General features: G+C 39.5%; 1 protein-coding gene across 2 annotated transcripts; it reads left to right on the top strand.

The window, feature by feature from the left end:
- The first annotated feature begins 1,065 nt into the window (after nucleotides 1-1,065).
- On the top strand, nucleotides 1,066-17,700 carry LOC307135568 (uncharacterized protein). 2 transcript variants are annotated; one of them, XM_079832142.1, is made up of 8 exons: nucleotides 1,066-1,144; nucleotides 2,324-2,626; nucleotides 2,794-3,108; nucleotides 3,242-3,373; nucleotides 3,556-3,633; nucleotides 14,329-14,393; nucleotides 14,481-14,621; nucleotides 15,250-17,700. In XM_079832142.1, exons 1-7 carry the CDS (start codon nucleotides 1,096-1,098, stop codon nucleotides 14,592-14,594), a joined length of 1,056 nt encoding a protein of 351 aa, XP_079688268.1. In that variant the 5' UTR covers nucleotides 1,066-1,095; the 3' UTR covers nucleotides 14,595-14,621; nucleotides 15,250-17,700. The 2 variants fall into 2 exon arrangements, with proteins under 2 accessions (XP_079688268.1, XP_079688269.1); XM_079832143.1 differs by having other exon boundaries at nucleotides 1,090-1,144; nucleotides 15,263-15,282.
- The last annotated feature ends 1,915 nt before the right edge of the window (nucleotides 17,701-19,615 follow it).

Genomic DNA, 19,615 nt, shown 5'->3' with positions numbered 1-19,615 from the left:
GGACCAACACAATATATAGTGGTCTGTTTGGTATTGCAGCTTGACTTTTATTTTTTTCCTCAGTTTTTGCTGTTGCACTGTATGCATGAATTGTTAATTATGAAAATGAAAAAGTGTTTTTAATTTACCTTGAAAAACAGTTTGCAGAAAATACAGTTTTGTAAGAATCATCCTCAAACTTAATCCCGAACTTGGTAAAAGAATTATCTTTATTTAAAATGTTTTAAGCCTTTTTTCTTAAACTTTTTTTCTTAAACACAGCCCTACCTAGAAAATGTTCCACCACCTGCCACTGGTTTTGATCATAGTTCTGACAGATGTATTCTTTGACAAAAATGTGATTTTTCTCATCTTTTCCTTACATTTTTTTTTTTATGAAACTTACCCATTCAAGTGTTGATAAAAAAGGATGCATGAAACTATAATAAAATGTTTTTAAAATGAGTTAAAGTACAGTTAAAGCCGGTATATTTCAAGTATAAAAATTAATACCTATAGGAACATAGTAGTATACTTAAAGTGCAAAAATAATAGTAAACTAAGTATGATGGTATGTTCACTTAAAGAAAACTTACAAGTATACTTGCGGCTACTAAACTAGTACTAACAAAAAAAAAGTACTACAAATGTTAAAATAGTAAACTAGTATACTTATAAGTTCACTTGTAGCACAGATGCAGTACAAATGGGAAACGTGAAATAGTTGTGCACTTAAAGTTTACTACTGTTACACTTATAGTACACTTAATAGCATTAATGTTAATATTGCATTGCATTATAAAACGATAGTGCAACTTTATTGTGTGGGCATGTGTGTGATTGATATGAATAGATGTGTTTTAAGGAAGCATCTGAGTGTATTTGTGTGTGTGTGAGGGCATCTGTGGTTTCATGTGGAAAATAACACTGCACAAATGTGAGAATATATAAAGATGTGTGATCTGCAAGAGCTACTGATCACGTGCTCTTCTTCTGTTTTCTCATGCAGCTTCATTCAGGCTTTTTACAGAATATAAAACAGGAAGTTGAGGTTTCTGCTGGAAGTGTTAACAGGAACTAAAATATAGTCGTTCCATTAGTGAGTGAGAATCAGTCATGAGGGACCATTTATATCTTTTCTTCTTTATGATTCATTTTAGCACTGGTAAGTTAAGATATTTTTATGTATTTACTTATTTTAATTTAGGAGGAACTGGTGTGAGATCAGTGTGAAGTATTTGAAGTTAACATTTTTTTTTTTTAATATTATAATAAATCGTCTTTTAAGAAAATTGTATTTTGTAGTTTTTCTAAGATCGGACTGTGTCTGTTCACACCTGCAGAGCGTTGAGTTAATCTGTATTGTAGAGACATTCAAACTGAAATGATCTTTGAGTTCCTAAAGGATGAAATGGACAGTTTGGTTTTTATATGGTGACCGGGAGGGGACATGTTGGGTTTATTTGTCATGGCAACGAGTGAAATGCCTTAAACAACCTGCGCAGTCATAAAAACCTGGAATTATCATAATGAATAGGCCTATAATAATTATTTTCCTATTTTATTTAGAAAAAGATTTGTATATTTGCCTATTATATTGTATTGCGCACGATAAAATAGACAGAAAGCATCCGAATGTTTGTTATCAATAAATGATAAAAGAATATGTAAGAACATAAAATATTATAGGCCTACAAGAAGACATTTGTATCCATCCCATCTCACAGCCTTTTAAAGCTATACTGTTGTTATAATATTAAATATTGAATAATACATCTATATTCACAAATATTATTTAATAATATTTATTATTATTACTAGCCTAATTTATCGTCTGTCACAATGACTGAAATTACTTTGAATCATTGTCATTTTAAATTGTGAAATGAATAAATAAATAGTGAAGTAGTGCATACAGAAACTAAAAATTGTATTTGTGCACAAATGGGAAAAAACTTAATCTTTTGAAATTTGAGCAACATTGTTTTTCTGTGTTCATTAAAAGTTCTTAAGGTTTAAATGAAGGTCCTCACAAAATGTTCAAAATTATGTTTAATTTACATTTACATTGCATTAAAATACAAGTTTCTGATAGAGATCAGATTGTGATATTAAAATGCATGAATGGCATGTAAATTATGTATGAATGTATAGCATTTTAATATCACAACAAATATCAACCTCAATTAATATCCACTTTTAAAGAAATATAATTACTTAGAGATCTGATAAGCTCAATAAAGTCCTGCTCATTAACAGAAACCTGAAGGCTCTTCTCAGTTTTCATCTGATTATTATATATTCCAGTAAAGCGTTTGTTATTAACAAACTCTCTTGTTCTCAGGCTGTATTCTTACAGATGAGAGTCAGACGACAGTAATAACAGCGTACACAGGTGGTTCAGTGCTGCTGCCCTGCTCCTGTGCTGACCCTCAGTCTACAGTCGACACATTCACCTGGCTGTTTAACCGCAGAAACCAATGGATTCAAGTATTTGAGGATGAGAAGTTCAGCGGCAGACGTGAGCTGTTTAATGAAGGTTCTCCAAACAATCTGTCTCTTCTCATTTCTGACATCAGAGAGGAAGATCAGGGGAACTATATGTGTAAGACTGAACAACACACATACATTCAGTTAATAGTTAAGGGTAAGTGAATGCTTCTTTTTATTAACAAAACTATTATTCAGAGAATAAAAGAGATAAAGAAACAGTGACAGACTTTAAATTTATCATCCATTGACCTTTGAGTTTCACTTGTGCTTATACGATGCAGGTCATTCAAGGCTTTTTAATATTTTTAAATATTTCTTTAGGCTGTAATTTGGTTCAGAACAGAGAGTCATTGACTGATGTGACTGGATATTCAGGAGAGTCTGTGGTTCTGCCCTGCTCCTGCACTGAACTACAGGCTAAACCTGAACGGATACGATGGGAGTATTTTCTGAACCCTTATGAGGAAATTTACCCAAATGAAAAGAGTGAGCGCCACAAGAACAGAGTCAAACTGTTAAATCAAACAACTCCAGGAAATCTCTCTCTACACATATCAGCACTGACCGCAGAGCATGAAGGAGACTATACGTGTTCTGTCTCATCTCAACTTGTCTTCTACAGACTTCAGGTTAAAGGTAGTTTTGTTCTGTGTTGATGCTGTTACTTTGATCATCATTCATTTTGATTATGAAGAATCTAAACATTTAAAAGGATGAAATGCTGTTTGCATTGTTATATTATCATTGACAGTTATTCTCCTCTGAACAGAGAAACCACACATCCAGACAGTCGGTTTATCAACTCATCAACCTTCACACCAAACACAAGAACTTACACATCAACCTTCACACCAAACACAAGAACTTACACCGCCTCAATCATCTCAACACACACCTGAGTGTAAGTCAGTTTGCTTTTCTTTATGCAACGATTACAAAAATACGTTTTCTCATCATTTTGTTTGTATTTCATCATTTTGAATAATTATGCAAGCAGCTTTTATGAGCTCATATTGTGGAAAATTTGTAGTATACTGATTTAAAAATATGCATTTGTCATGTTTTTTTCTGTTTTTTCCACAGATGTTTCCATTATGGTGGGGGTGATTCTCTCAGTGCTGTTACTGGCATTGCTGGCATTAATCTACTGGAGATGCAGAGGTACATGAACACACATTGTGTACATATATACTCATGAATGACTTGTAAATGACCAGGGCTGCATTTCCCGAAACCTTCTTAACGCTACGTCGTTCTTAAGTTATACCTTAAGCTGTACCATAATGTTAATATATGTTTCCCGAAACGTTCTTAGTTAAGAATGCCTTCTGTCATTTGTTTGTAAGGTTGGTCTGGATCACTCTTAGCTATACCTTATCACTGACAGTTCATTCTGATAGTGGCAACTGTTTCTTTCAGTGTTGGTGGTAACGAGTTACAAAATAACGGATTACAGTAACGATATTACTTTTATGGGTAATGAAGTAAAGTAACGCATTACACTAAAAATATTGGTAATTACACTACTTTACTAGACTATAGGAACGCGCTTTCCTGCTTTACTCAAGCCGTGTTTGCCTGTGTGTAAAGATCTGATATGTTTAAGTGCTGCGTGCGCAAAAGAGCGCGAGCTACAGATGAAATCCTCTTTTATCCTCTTCCCTGATGTCACCAAATTCAAACCTGACTCTTGTAAAACTGTAGCCTGGTTAAAACCAGACCATTCTCAGTAGTGACTGAGTTATGGTCTGGCAAAGCTTCATAGACAAATCATTTCCAAAGGGGCGTCACCAACGGGCGTCGCTCAAATGCCACTGGGCGCAATTGGATAGACCTAAAACCAATCAGAGCGATGAGGGAGATGACGTAGCCTATGCAGAGCGACGGAGAAACATCTACTCTGGCCGTTTCTCAATATGCGTTTTTGTCTGTACCACTGTCTATGGTCTGTACTTGTGTTCTCAAATAGGAAATGTCTGGTCACCTTACCTAAACCACATATTAATGTTTAATTATTTTTAAAATGTAAACGAAAAGAGGCAGGGTGTTTTATACTTCGTTTTATTATAAATATATAAGATAATGAATGTAGGCCTAACTACGCGTTGCCTGAACCACATGTGTGTGGCTAATATGTTTAAGTTTTTGTTTTGTTTTTTTATGAAATGAGGCAGTGGTGTTTTATGACATATTTTGTACGCGAACTTCTGACTTGCGTGGAGAATGAACTCCCGATGACGGTAATAGTTCATATTAAACATATTATAGCCACACAAATGTAGTGAAGGCAATGCATATTATCTTCAATGCATGTATATAACAAAACGAAATATTTAAAAAACCCGGCCTCTTTTCGTTTACATTAAAAAATAAAAACATGTAATATGTGTGCATATATATAGGCAATGATTATCACTGTAATACAATGAGATATGACATAAAACAAAATCCAGTCTCTTTTTGTTAAATGTTAGTTTAATGCGTGATCAATATCCATTTTAAAAGTATAAGTAAAAGGTAAAGCTATACAATACATAAAGCAATTCAGTCAAAGAAAGTCAGCGCTAGGAGACTACAACGATAAAGTTTAATAGCTTACAAATATAAAGTTATGAAACTTCACTTTGCCCTCAGACAAAACGATCTGTCAGGGAACAAATTATAGATTAATGAGAGCAAAGATCAGCCGTTAGATCTACACAAGACGAATCATATCTTCACATCAGAGCCAGCGGCAGATGGCAGAAGGACTGGCCGAGGAAAGGCGCCTCTCGGTGGGGTTGAGCAATTGAGCGCCGCTGGTTCACTGGAGCTCACACCTCCGAAAACGGCAGATCAAATTTTCAAAAAGGCGCTCTCTTTATAAATAAACCACAGATTTAAACTTTAAAAACAACTACATTCTCGCCTGAAAAGGACTTAAAACTATATTTTGTGAAACATTAACACTACCAGAGGGCTCTCGCTAAGACAAGCAAGCTGGTATATCAGACTTTTGCCGAATCCAGTCGGTAAGACAGCGATAACATCTTTTTTAGATATGAAGGCTTCTAGTGTTGTTCTTTGCTCTGGTTTTAACGGAATGGAAAAGATTAAATCGCTTAAAACAGCCGCGATAGCTGATAGTGATGTTCCACTGCTGCATCCATCTTTGTAGTCAGTGTACAGAATCTGCTTCACTGTCGCTGCGCTGTCGTCATCGTGTAAAGCCCGCCTCAACGTTTCTGATTGGTGCCTCGATTTCTGGGGCTTAGAAATGAGTTTGAATGGGCTCTTTGCCAGACTACTTGCAGAGCAAATCTAAATTTGCCGGAAGTTGTCTGGGTTTTCCCAGGCTAGTAAAACTGACCAATCAGACCAAACCGTGAGACATTTGAAAATAACCAATCAGACAAAACTTCCCCCATTGTATCAAAGGTGTAAGAACCTTTTGAAATTGGGGGTTGAGTCAATTTCAATATCCTGATCACGACGATGGCTGCTAACAGCAAAGCAGATGATTTTGTTCTATCTTGTTGTATCTTTGATTATTTTCCACCTTACAGTTCCCCGTTTGGCACCATTGGCCACAATCATTGAGTCCAAAGGTGGCATTGTCCACAAAGATATGCTTTCTGTTGTGTGTAGATGTTATTCTTCAGACTTCTCGTCCAGACTTGTTGCAAAAGCAGCTGATCAGTTTTCAGCCTTTGTTGTCCTTGTAGCCCTGCATGAGAACTTCATCATTGATATGCAAAACGTCCATCGATTACTTCACACCTCAAGAACATTCACTCTTTTTGAGGCAGGACACAGGAGCGAACTTTTGCTGCAGGTATTCTGTGATTAAGCACAACAAAGAACAAAAGCATACATGGCATTTTTCATTGGTCAGAAGTCTGATGTGGTCATATCAAAATAGTCTCTGGCAATAAGCCCTTAAATCAATATACTTAATAAAGTGGTAAAGGTTTGAGAATAAAAGAAGATTCCACAAGCTCGTACATTGTTTCTGGGAACACTGAAATAAAATGCATTATAACAAAACAAAATCATTGTTGATTTTAAGTCTCTTTTTTCATGAGGAGTATTAGCAAAATATTCAGTGTAACCAAGACTCGGAAATCAAACTCAAAGTTCATCTAACTTTCCACTATTTTGGTGGTAGTGGAATTTGAGCATTTTGGTCTGAATTTCTCGAAGGAAATGTAGCAAAAGTCAGTGCAATTGATACATTAAAAAAGATGGTATGCATCAATAAATCATAAAAGAATAACAACAAATCAATCACATTTATGAGAGCATACACATATAAAATAACCACTGTGTTTGTTCAGGAATCTTCCAATGTAATTACTGCAGATCTAAATATGTGTAGTCATACAATAATGGGTATTCCTGGTAACAGAGAGTGTGTGTGTGTGTGTGTGTGTGTGTGTGTGTGTGTGTGTGTGTGTGTGTGTGTGTGTGTGTGTGTGTGTGTGTGTGTGTGTGTGTGTGTGTGTGTAGCTATCTGGATCTGTTAGTGTGAAAGGATGAACAATAGATCTTTAGTGAAGTAACACTTTTAGACTCTGTCATCTTTGTCGTTTATGATGTGTAGTGTTCAGCCTGAATAGATTTGGTCTATTCCAGGTGATGTTGTCGTGAGTGTAGGGTGTGTTCTGTGTTAATGTTTTGGAGATGGGTGGAATCTAATCAATATCAATCTGTGTTGCATAATTTAATTCCAGTTTTTTTTTTCACTGGGAGGTCATGTAGACATATTGTGAGGTGTGATTGACCCCATCAAATATATATAAAGATATTCGCACCCATCTCTCACATCTCAAGTTTTGAGATGCAGGGGGAGGGGGGCCTTTTGGCCGTCCGTCCTCCAAGGAATTGCAAATTTAGAGAGAAACACAGTTAATTACTGCTGTTGTTTCTGTGTATTAACACTTAAGACTGTTCTGGCAGTCGAGCCTTCACAATCTGAGACTTCATTACAGTCATTTTGAGTGAAGGATGAATTGGTTTTCTATTATCTGTGCCACATTTAACACATTTAACAGCACAACTCCCCTCCTTTTTGGCACTGGGAATTGAACCAATGAAAAGTATTAGAACTTGTTCAAATTAGAAATAGCAAAGGTCAGAGTTATTGAGTCCTGTTGTCCATCCATCCATCCATCCATCTTCTTCCGCTTTATCCAGGGCCGGGTCGCGGGGGCAGCAGTCTAAGCAGAGATGCCCAGACTTCCCTCTCCCTAGACACTTCCTCTAGCTCTTCCGGGGGTACACCGAGGCGTTCCCAGGCCAGCCGGAAGACATAGTCCCTCCAGCGTGTCCTTGGTCTTCCCCGGGGCCTCCTCCCGGTTGGACATGCCCGAAACACCTTCCCGGGAAGGCGTTCAGGAGGCATCCGGAACAGATGCCCGAGCCACCTCAGCTGACCCCTCTCGATGTGGAGGAGCAGCGGCTCTACTCCGAGTTCCTCCCGATTGACTGAGCTTCTCACCCTATCCCTAAGGGAGCGCCTAGCCACCCTGCGGAGAAAGCTCATTTCGGCCGCCTGTATCCAGGATCTTGTCCTTTCGGTCATGACCCAAAGCTCATGACCATAGGTGAGAGTAGGAACGTAGATTGACCGGTAAATCGAGAGCTTCGCCTTACGGCTTAGCTCTTTCTTCACCACAACAGACCGGTACATCGACCGCATTACTGCAGAAGCTGCACCGATCCGTCTGTCAATCTCCCGTTCCATGCTCCCCTCACTCGTGAACAAGACCCCTAGATACTTGAACTCCTCCACTTGAGGCAGGAACTCTCCACCAACCTGAAGTGGGCAAACCACCCTTTTCCGACTGAGGACCATGGCCTCGGATTTGGAGGTGCTGATCCTCATCCCAGCCGCTTCACACTCGGCTGCAAACCGTCCCAGTGCATGCTGAAGGTCCTGGTTAGAAGGGGCCAACACGACAACGTCCTCCGCAAAGAGCAGAGACGAAACCGCGTTGTCCCCAAACCTGACACCCTCCGGCCCCTGGCTGCGCCTAGAAATTCTGTCCATAAAAATTATGAACAGAACCGGCGACAAAGGGCAGCCCTGCCGGAGTCCAACATGCACCGGGAACAAGTCTGACTTACTGCCGGCAATGCGGACCAAACTCCTGCTTCGGTCGTACAGGGACCGGACAGCCCTTAGCAAAGGACCCCGGACCCCATACTCCCCCAGCACCCTCCACAGGATGCCGGGAGGGACACAGTCGAATGCCTTCTCCAAATCCATAAACACATGTGGACTGGTTGGGCAAACTCCCATGAACCCTCCAGCACCCTGTAGAGGGTATAGAGCTGGTCCAGTGTACCACGGCCCGGACGAAAACCAGACTGTTCCTCCTGAATCCGAGGTTCTACTATCGGCCGTATTCTCCTCTCCAGTACCCTGGCATAGACTTTCCCGGGGAGGCTGAGAAGTGTGATCCCCCTGTAGTTGGAACAAACCCTCCGGTCCCCCTTCTTAAAAAGAGGGACCACCACCCCGGTCTGCCATCCCAGAGGCACTGTCCCCGACCGCCACGCGATGTTGCAGAGGCGTGTCAGCCAAGACAGCCCCACAACATCCAGAGACTTGAGGTACTCAGGGCGGATCTCATCCACCCCCGGTGCCTTGCCCCCGAGGAGTTTCTTGACCACCTCTGTGACTTCAGCTTGGGTGATGGACGAGTCCTCCTCTGAGCCTCCAGCCTCTGCTTCCTCAATGGAAGACGTGATGGCGGGATTGAGGAGATCCTCGAAGTATTCCTTCCACCGTCCGACGACATCCCCAGTTGAGGTCAACAGTCGCCCATCGCCACTGTAAACAACGTTGGTAGGGCACTGCTTCCCCCTCCAGCTTGACGGCATCCCTTACTTCCGGTGTCCACCACCGGGTTCGGGGATTGCTGCCTCGACATGCACCGGAGACCTTACGGCCACAGCTCCGAGCGGCCGCTTTGACAATGGAGGTGGAGAACATGGTCCATTCGGACTCAATATCTCCAGCCTCCCTCGGGATCCGGTCGAAGTTCTGCCGGAGGTAGGAGTTGAAGATCTCTCTGACAGGAGACTCGGCCAAACGTTCCCAGCAGACCCTTACAGTATGCTTGGGTCTACCGAGTCTGTCCAGCTTCCTCCCCCGCCATCGGATCCAACTCACCACCAGGTGGTGATCAGTTGACAGCTCCGCCCCTCTCTTCACCCGAGTGTCCAAGACATACGGCCGCAGGTCAGATGAAACAACCACAAAGTCGATCATTGACCTACGACCTAGAGTGTCCTGGTGCCATGTGCACTTAAGTCCTGTTGTGATGAAGACATTTTCATGGTTAATGCAATTGTAATTCACACTGTAGCCAGATGGCAATTCTATGTTCCTGTTTATGGTTTACTGCAGCTATATGGGAAATAGCAGAGCTTGCATTATAGGAGACAAACAAATTCAACATTGACACATGCAACTTGAAATTGCTGTACAATTCCAGTATTAAAGTTATTCCAATTTACACAAGATGCGCAGCATCTACGGCCTTTATCCTAAGTGTTTCATCACTTACAGTAAAGCAATCATGTGTTTTAAAGAATAAACTTGACTAGTCTATGTGTATCTTGTAGCACAAACAACTATTATGTGTAATTAATGCGCACAATGTGTTATACAATTACAAATTTGAAAATACAAACAGGATTCTTGCAATCTGGATGTTTTACTATTAAACTCCTTGCTAAGAGGCTGCTAGCCCGCTCGCAAGTGAAGTTAATAGCTGAAGCCCTTGCATGAACACTGCAGTTAGCTCACTGAGAGTTTTACCTGCAAATGAGCGCTGTTCTTTGCCCTTAGAAAGTAACTTCCTATTTTTCTGAAAATACGGCGGATGTCGCCCGTTACCCAGTGACCAGCATTTTCCCTCGGCATGACCGATTTTCTGACAGTATCTGCAAAACCTGTTCTCTTTGCCATTGGGTTGTCTGCTACGTTCTCCTGGAGTTTTAGTACATTCATGACTCTCGGATGCTTGCAAATCATCCTGCATCCCCTTAAGAGCTAAAATAGACACACTTTCTTGTGCATTTTCTGAACTAAATGCTTCAGATTCATTAGAGCAAGTCACCTCATCTACGAAGTGAACGTGCTTTTTAATCCCATTGCTGTTAAGCATTATGGGAGTCATGCACTTTTCAGCATTTAGCTTAGATTTCCATCTATTTTCTATTCTTGAGCCCCAGTCTACTATTGATTGGAACGTGTTTTTGACTGGATCGACGCCATTTGACAAAGCCCGTTGGATTGGGATGCCAGCATTATTTTTCACAAGTTGTAATAACGCATCATGGTCTCGATCTGCATTTTCTAATCCTGAGTGTTCTCTGTACGTTACCCATAACCGCTCAGCGTATGTCTCAAATGTTTCATCACTCGCCTGTTGGATTTCTAGTATTTTGCTCCAATCTGTGTGTGTCGGTCCCCTCATTTCTAATAATGCCTGTTTTAGTCGTTCATATATGGCTTCGTCCGTTTCATCACGGATTGGGTCTATTATGCTGCCCGATTTCATGTCTTCGGTTAGTTTCGGTCTGAGCTCTTCAGGGAGAGTGAGAAGTGCTATTTGCCACACGTCCCTAACTTCTAGCTTAAATACCGTGGCCTGTAACATTAATGTTTCCCAGTAGGGTTGAAACGGCCCTTTTCTTGGCATTACTCCAACGACTTGTTTGTGTCTAGAGCATTCTTCTCAGGTTAATGGGCGGCTGATCGTTGTGATTTCGTCGTTCGCATTAGTAATTTTTTTAAGCACGGCGACCTTAACAGATTTCTTCGCTGTGTTGTTAGCTTTTGTGCGAGTCTTTATCGGGCTTCGTTGTTTTGGTTCTTCAGGAATTAACACAGGGGCTCGGTTACGAGTTTCTCTCTGTGGCCTGTATCCTAACGCAGCATCATCGTCATCACTATCATTTGGCTTTGCTGGTTCAGAAATTTCATCCAGTGCTGCTTGTTTTACTGCGGCCACTGGAAATCCTGCATTATCACAACAATCTTCGAGAGCAGATATGTAATTATTGCCGGTTTGAAGTTTTCCTTGTAACTGATAAATTTTTGTTGCCATTTCTTCACGCTGCCTAGCCCACTCAAGTTGCTCGTATGAGGCTGATTCGACTTTTGATCTTAACTTTTGTAATTCGTCAGATCGCAATCTTTCAATTTCTTTGATATTTGCTATCGTTCGTTCGTTCTCGACCATTGTCTTGAGATCGTTACGACGAAGCAAATAAACAATTGCAGCGGGATTTTCTTGTATTTTGATTCAGATTTTAGTTGTGCGCCCTTAGCAGAATACCAGGATATAATTTCGTTGTTACTCCATGTCAGGTTCAATCCTTTATCGCTTAATCGAACGAGGAGATCTTGTAATTGTACGCCTAAGATTGCCATAATTTCCTCATCTGCACTGCTGATGTTCTTTCCCTGAAAAGTCATGTTTCACATCTAATTCTTACACAATATCGGATTTCTACGGTTCCGATCTATAGTGGGTATACCGACCCGTTCTAGAAATGTGTCTATATGTGTGAGTTGCAAATAAAACTTTCCCTCAACAATTCTAAAAGGCAAAGAAGGTTTACTTACTCATTCTCTGGTCGGAGGGTCAGCTTTAATCCATTCACAAGATCAACAGAACAGCTGAAAAAGAGAAGCTCAAATCTCTTGTTGATTTTAAATCCAATACTTCACTGAAAACACGTTGCTCGTCTGAGTCGCAACATCACGTCGAGGTCCCCAACTGTAAGACCGCATGAATTCGCTCCAAGGATCGGTAGCGAACCGCGGTGAAGGCCGCACGCGTTCAGTGTTTCATGGTCACAGACAAACCACAGACCACCTCCAAAGAGCTCCAAGAACATCTTGCTGCTGATGGTGTCATCGCTCCACAGTCCAGCGTACTTTGCACAAGGAACAGCTCAATGGAAGGGTGATGTGGAAAAAGCCTTTTCTATGTACTGTCAACAAGCAGAGTCATTTGAGGTATGCAAAGGCTCATGTGACAAGCCAGAATTATTTTGGAATAATGTGCTGTGGACAGATTAAACTATTTGGTCACAACCAGAAAGTTTTGTGTGGCGGAAAAAGAACACAGCGTTCCAGGATAAGAACCTGCTCCCTACTGTACATTTTGGTGGAGCGTCCATCATGCTTTAGGGCTGTTTGGCAAGCACAGGTACTGGAAACCATGTCAAAGTTGAGGGTCGCATGGATTCCATCCAGTATCAGCAGATTCTTAAGAACAATGTTCAAGAATCAGTCAAGAGGTTGAAGTTACGCCGGTGTTGGTTGTTTCAGCAGGACAATGATCCAAAGCATTGCTCCAAATCTACCAAGGAATTCACACACAGACACAGATACAATGTTCTAGAATGGCCATGCCAGTCCCCAGATTTGAATATCATTGAAAATCTATGGACTTATTTGAAAAGCGGGATGTCCACACTCGGAAACCATCAAACCTGACTGAACTGGAGACATTTTGCAAAGAAGAATGGTCCAAAATACCTGCAGCCAGAATTCAGGGACTTATCAGTGGCTATAAGAAGCGACTACAGGCTGTTATTTCAGCAAAAGGGGGCTCTACTAAATATTAATGTTATTATTCTATTGGGGTGCCCACTTTTATGCACCTGTCTGTTTTTGTTATGACTCACATTGTATTGTTTCTGTTGATTCAATAAATGTTATTTCAGAACTGAAATGTTACTGTTTCCATAAGGCATAAATTATAACCAAATGAAGTTGCTGCTTTGAAAGCCCAGCAAATTATAAACTGAGATTATGATAATTATCAGGGGTGCCCAAACCTTTGCATAAAACTGTATACAAATAACGTAAAATAAAAGGTATAACAGCTTCTCTTTCCGTATGCACCGTTTTTCTCCTCCATTTCCCTCAAATAAGCAAGGAGTAAGCACCTTTGGCGATAGAAATGATTGTAAATGAGCATAAGCCCAGTACAGTCAGCCATGCTTTGTTTACATCTAGCTACCACAATTCCCCGAGCTCAGGCAGTTTGGCGTGACTTTGCCGGGAACGCTACAAAGTCGTGAGTCGTGGTTTGAAGTTGTAACTTACGGGCTCAAAAACCTGCCTGGAACGCAGCATTAGTTTGCAATTTGGATCATGATAAATGCCATTTCAACTATTTCTGAAGTGCTTCTATTATAAAGAACACTGCTTTCTCACATAACACAGTTAAACAGACCCTGCATAGAGTGAATAATCGATTTTTGAGTCATTGATAAATTCAGCAGTGTTATCTGTTATAAGGTAGGGTAATGCTATTGCTAATGTATCTCCCAAACGTAACTTACAGTATCTCCAGATCAAAACAGGCAAAAAAGAATCTCATATGTAAGCAGATGCAAATGAAAAATAATGCGATCATCAACAATAAATAGCATATAAATCAAATCGTTCAAAACGGCCTAATGTTACCGAGTGAAATGTCGACCCAGGAAGTAGTTAAGACTGTGAAGCTTTGAGGTGTTGATGGACTCAGTCTACTCCATCTGTGTTTTGATCATCGCACTGGATCTGATCCAAATGTAGTCTTTGACAAAAAAGTGATTTTTTTTTAAGCTTTTTACTCAAAATGTTGCTTTCTTAAACTTACCTACATTCAAGTGTTGATAAAAAAAGGTTTACACATTTTTTATATATATTGCATGTTTAGATCTTACAACTAAATATTCTGGGGGCCATGACATTTTTGTGAAAATGACCAAAAACACTGGTAAAAAAACATTTAAAAAAAAAACTCTTTCAGGGAAAGAGTTCAAACATTCTGGCTAAGATATTTTATGTTGTAGGAGGCAGAAATGTGAAAAAGGAGACCAGTGATGATGAGGAACTCAATAGAAAACAAGACGATCAGGTCAGCACAAACTCACTGTTGCTCAATGGTTACTTAAAACATGTAATACTGAGTCTGTAATAATCCTTTCTTTCCATCTCTCTCCAGGATGAGGTGTTGTATTCTGCTGTAGTCCATGTTAAAAGAGCATCCACATCAGCTCACACACAGAGTAACCCAGCAGAGGACACAGAGTACGCTCCAATCAAAGTCAAGCGCTAAACGCCAAAGAATATAGTCAAACTAATGGTGAGCATTTTAAAGAGAGAGAAACAACCATGTACATTTTATATTGAGGTTTTTGTGTAACCTCCATTTGAGAAGAAAATGGATTTAGTAGGTTTAAATTTGCCATGAAATGATTATTGATCTCATAATGAACAATTTCATTACGTTCAACATTTCATTTTTATTTCTGTTTCTATTATTACACTTCATTGTAATTTTCGCAGGCAACAGCAGACAGGGAACACATATTCACTATTAGCTAGTTGCTTATTAGCATGTTTATTACTAGGATATTGGCTGTTTGTTACTCATAAAGCACATATTAATCCCTTAATCTGCATGATCATATTCTACATCCCTTAACCCAACCCAATACCTAAACATAACACTACAGCACTACCTTACTTACTATCAGTAAGCAGTAATTAGGAGTTTATTGAGCCAAAATTCATAGTTAATATTGAATGTGTTCCCTAAAGTGTTTCTTATGTATATAGTACTGTGCAAAAGTCTTAGGAACCAAAAAATGGTTGAGACAGTTATTTGTATCTTTTGCTGTAGTTTATCAGTAGAAAATATCAGTTTACATTTCCAAACATTCGATTTGCCATTAATTGTAATAATAATCCAGTGAGATTTGTGCACACAGAGTCTGACAACAGCCGGCATGATCTGATCTCACCATCATCGAGTCTGTCTGGGATTACATGAAGAAACAAAAAAACTGAGACAGACTGAATCCAGAAGAACTGCAGCAACATCTCCACAACGCTTGAAGAAACCTTCCTGCAAAACTACAGTACTGTGAAGTTTGCCGATGTGTTTCATTGTTGCATATCTTTCACCTGTCTCCTCATTAGTTCTCCCTTGTGTTTGATTAATTAATCCCGTTCACCTGAGTCTCATCTATTATCTTGTTAGCGCGCCTGTTTGCCTGTGTATTTAAGCCTGTATTTAGTCCTGTTATTGTTGCATTTAAACTCTTTGTGCAATAAATCCAGAAATCTGCTGCAATTGGAGCTACTTCCCTTGCAACTACCGTGTGGCAAGCTCTTCTAGAGTTAAGGCCGCTACATACTCCGCAAGAACAGAGAAAAAAGTTCTCGCTCCCAGGGCTGCGAGAACAAAATGACGTCAAATCCGCGCTCTGGGCCGCGCTGCTGCTTTGGGTCATCAACACTTCTAGTCCATTGGCTAAGTGGGCCGGATATTTGTTTTCTTTTGTTTTGTTGTGGTCGTTATTTTGGTTGGCTTAATTTTTTTATTTGTATTGAGTTTTCTTTTGTATTACTGTCACCAACTCTCAGTTCCTTTTGTGATTTTGACTGTTTTGTTAACAGTCACTATTAATTGGAGTGATTACCGCTATGCGGTATCAGTGATCTCGGTTATATTGCAATCTTGAGCCGTGATAAGTTCTGAGTTTGATCTTTGCTTGTGACAGTATACGTTGCCTTCTTTAATTAATACTTTTACAGTTTGCTCATTTGAGTATTGTACGTTTTCTTGGTTTTGTTTATATCTGTTCAGTACTTTGATTCTGACTGTTTTGCTGTTTGTTTGTCTTCTAATGTGATTCTCTTCCTTGTGTGCTTTGCAGGAGCTGAGTGTTCCTTGGGAGCGGGCTGGTGCTGGGTTGCACAGGCTTCACTTTAATACGGGTTGTCATTTATTGCTGTGTCATTATTTCTGGTCATTATTTGCAGTGATTCTTTTTGGATGTGATTCTGATTGGTGGGATTTATTTTGTGCACTGGGTGCACCATACTAGCCCGCTTCTCATAAAGGAAGCCTCAGCCTCCCCCCTTGCATTGATTAAGTTTTGGTTTGTTTTCTTTTCCATCTGACTACAACAATTAAATGCTGTGTTTGGGATTTTAAATTTTGTAAACTCTTTTTAACTTTATCAAAAATATCAGTTTAAACGGAAACTCATGCCGCTTGCCCTTTCCAAGTGGAGCTTATTTGTATGTTCTTTTTGATAATTTCCCTGTTTTCGGGGTGGCGTAGCCATTACAAATCAGCTACATACTACACAAACAAATATTAGTAATTGAGTCTGAGTGTAATCTTGTTCTTTAAAAAAAATATATGCCATCCTTCATTCCCTCACTCAGTGTAGCGACAGAAAACCTTTACAAATGTCATATCACCTTTTCGGTTTACACACACCACGACCAATCAGAACACGAGACTACAGGCTTGCCGTGTCCTCACTCCTCATCATGACTCAAAGAGCCAATTACATGAAAGCTGAAGCAAATATGGATGGTCAAACCAACCTTTCTGAGTTCTTCATCTGATATTGATGTTTGTTTTATTTTATCAGAGATATTATTCAGGCTCTACAGGCATTTGACCAATCGGCTCACATAACAAACCTTCTCTCAGAAATCTATCGGACAGGCCGCAGCACAACCGTTGTGCCCTACCGCCACTGAACTCAGAATTCACCTTCAAAATATTTATTAATCAAGCTTATGACCTTTGCAATTATGGTACACTACATGGGCAAAAGTATGGGGAGACTCTTCTTTCTTTTTAACAGGTAGGGATCTGTTACACTTATTTCTGCTAAAAAAGTCTTTACCTTGCCCCACAGAAGGAAATTCTAGAGAACTGAGTGCTCTTTTTTTGCATGAGTGTTGTCATGCTGGAACAGAGAAAGAACCTCACCAAACTGTTGCAACACATTTGAAAGCAGAGAGACACTGTTCATTTGTTATCCCATACTAGTTTTACAATTTAACATAAAGAAGAATAGATGCATTATAGGATAGAAGTTTAAATGCCCATTTTACTTGTATTCACCCTAACAGAGCTTTGTGTCAATGTTAGTATGACAGTAATGTTTTGTCTTTCAGTTTTTTTATTTTAATACTCACTGCATTTTGAGGATATGTAAATTCACCTGATTAAAAGTGGTAACCATTGAAACATGAGAAAAATCTTGTCAATAATTGTATGTAGAATATGAATCTACTAATGATAATTTTTTGAGTTATGTATTGAAACAGCCTTGTTTTGTGCAACATGTCTGGTAAATGTTCGAAGCAAACTAACAAAAATAAACCAATCACTTTCATGTAAGATTTTATAGAGAAAACCTGCTGTTAAAGGACTGTTGGATGAAGATAGAAATGAGTGTCAACAAGAATAGAGGAAGGAAGAGGTTTCTCTGTCTCTGTCACTTTGTGTGTGTTGTCATCAAACCACAAAGTTGGTTTTGTTGTACATAAAAATGTAGTTATTTTGACAAGTAGAGGCAAATGGACACTTTTTTCTTAAAAATGTTTAAATAGCACTTACACAAAGCTTGTGTAAATATAGAAAATAATTGTTCTGAATAATACGTCATTCCTTCTGAAGAATTTAGTATTTGAGCCATTACTAGTGTGTGTTACCATGATCTTTACTTTTGTAAGTCCACTGAAGGCGAGCTTTAAAAACCCACATGTAGTGATGGGACATTTGAACCGAGGTGTCGGAGCTGGTGTCGAGAATAAATGGGCGTGCCTGATGAAGCCCAGATTCGAGGCTTGTGTTGTTAACTGAGAAATCACGTGACCAATGACAAAGGAGGCCTCGGTTTGTGTAAAATACATCATTGGTTTGGTCTGAGTGACGCTTCGGGTTCAAAACTCGTGTCACATTGAGGTTGTTGTGGCGTTTCAGAGAAGTGTCAGGAGTAGTAGAAGTGTCAGAGAGTTGTGCCATTGTCATTATTGTAGTTCATATGTGTTAGGGCTATATATTATTACATTATACTATTATACTACAGTATAGCCTACTACATTATTACTATTAGGTTAGATCGTTTTTCTCTAATAGAGTGTTTTATGTGTCCTTTGGAATCTGCTGGATAGGTTGATCACAGTATAAATAAATAATTCATTAGTGTGTCTGACAGTTGTCTTTGTGCAAGTAAAGTCAGAGAAAGATGCATATTTTATTTTATACCCAGGCAATGGACAAATGTCTGCTCAGGTCATTGGCTCAGGATTAATGGATTTGTCTATTTAGTCTATTTCTTTGTACAGAAGCTATAGGTGTCACTTGTGAACAATGATGAATGAAGCTTCGGGTAATGAACCAATGGGCTGCGAGGTCTCAGTGGTTCAGGAAGCCTCATTTTGCCATCACAACCAAATGCAGTTTATTTATTACAATAAATTTGAAGTAAATAAAAAATAAACTCGATCAAAAAAAAAAAACCATGAACAAGAGACTCACCAACAACGAGTTACACAAACAAAGCTAGAGAAAAGACAACGGTGACATGAGGTCTATTTATACACAAGGACTAATCACTGACAAGAAACACCTGTAAACAATCAAATAATGAGCCAATGATAAACAGAGCGGAGAATCACATGACTAAATCAACCAATGAAAACAACACACGAGTCTAGGGAAGCACATGACAAACAGGAACCATGACTGTGAATAATCTTAGAAATTAAAGACATGAACATGACACAAAACCAACTGTGACAACTTTAGAATGAATTATTATCCATTATTCTCATTAATTATGAACCTGTATATACTGGTCCTCTGGGAGGTATGAAAAAATAGTAGTTATTGATTACCTAATAGTGAACTACCACATTCAACTGCGCACTAATACTTACTAATTAATTGCATTACTTATTTTTTCATGTGTAGTTATTCATGTTAATCTTGAGTACCTATAGTGTAGTATTGCATCATTCATATCTCTGAAGAGTCTTTAGTCTTAACATATTTATAAAAGACAGATACACTGTACCGATTCTTTTCGAAAACAGCCGAACTCGTGCAGGCGTGCAGTGGGCGGAGCTAAAGAGTCACAAGCACACACACACACACACAGAATACATCATCACATTATCCCTGGATAACTTTCGATTCACTATACATTCGTGTTGTTCATATTATATGCACTTACGCACCGACTGCCAACAAAACACAGACATTTGATGCAGTTTCACTCACCGCCTGCGGTTTCCACTCATGACCGGGAACAAACAAAC

The sequence above is a fragment of the Gobio gobio genome, assembly GCF_949357685.1.
Source record: "Gobio gobio genome assembly, chromosome: 12".
Lineage (NCBI taxonomy): Eukaryota > Metazoa > Chordata > Actinopteri > Cypriniformes > Gobionidae > Gobio > Gobio gobio.
Note: the sequence above shows the minus strand (reverse complement) of the source record. Positions and strands in the feature narration are given on the sequence as shown.

Bases quoted from the DNA above. Each gene is read 5' to 3' on its own strand.
- LOC307135568 (XM_079832142.1), top strand. From the start codon at position 1,096: ATGAGGGACCATTTATATCTTTTCTTCTTTATGATTCATTTTAGCACT. The intron at 2,627-2,793 runs GTAAGTGAATGC...ATATTTCTTTAG, and splicing joins CATTCAGTTAATAGTTAAGG to GCTGTAATTTGGTTCAGAAC. The intron at 14,394-14,480 runs GTCAGCACAAAC...ATCTCTCTCCAG, and splicing joins ATAGAAAACAAGACGATCAG to GATGAGGTGTTGTATTCTGC.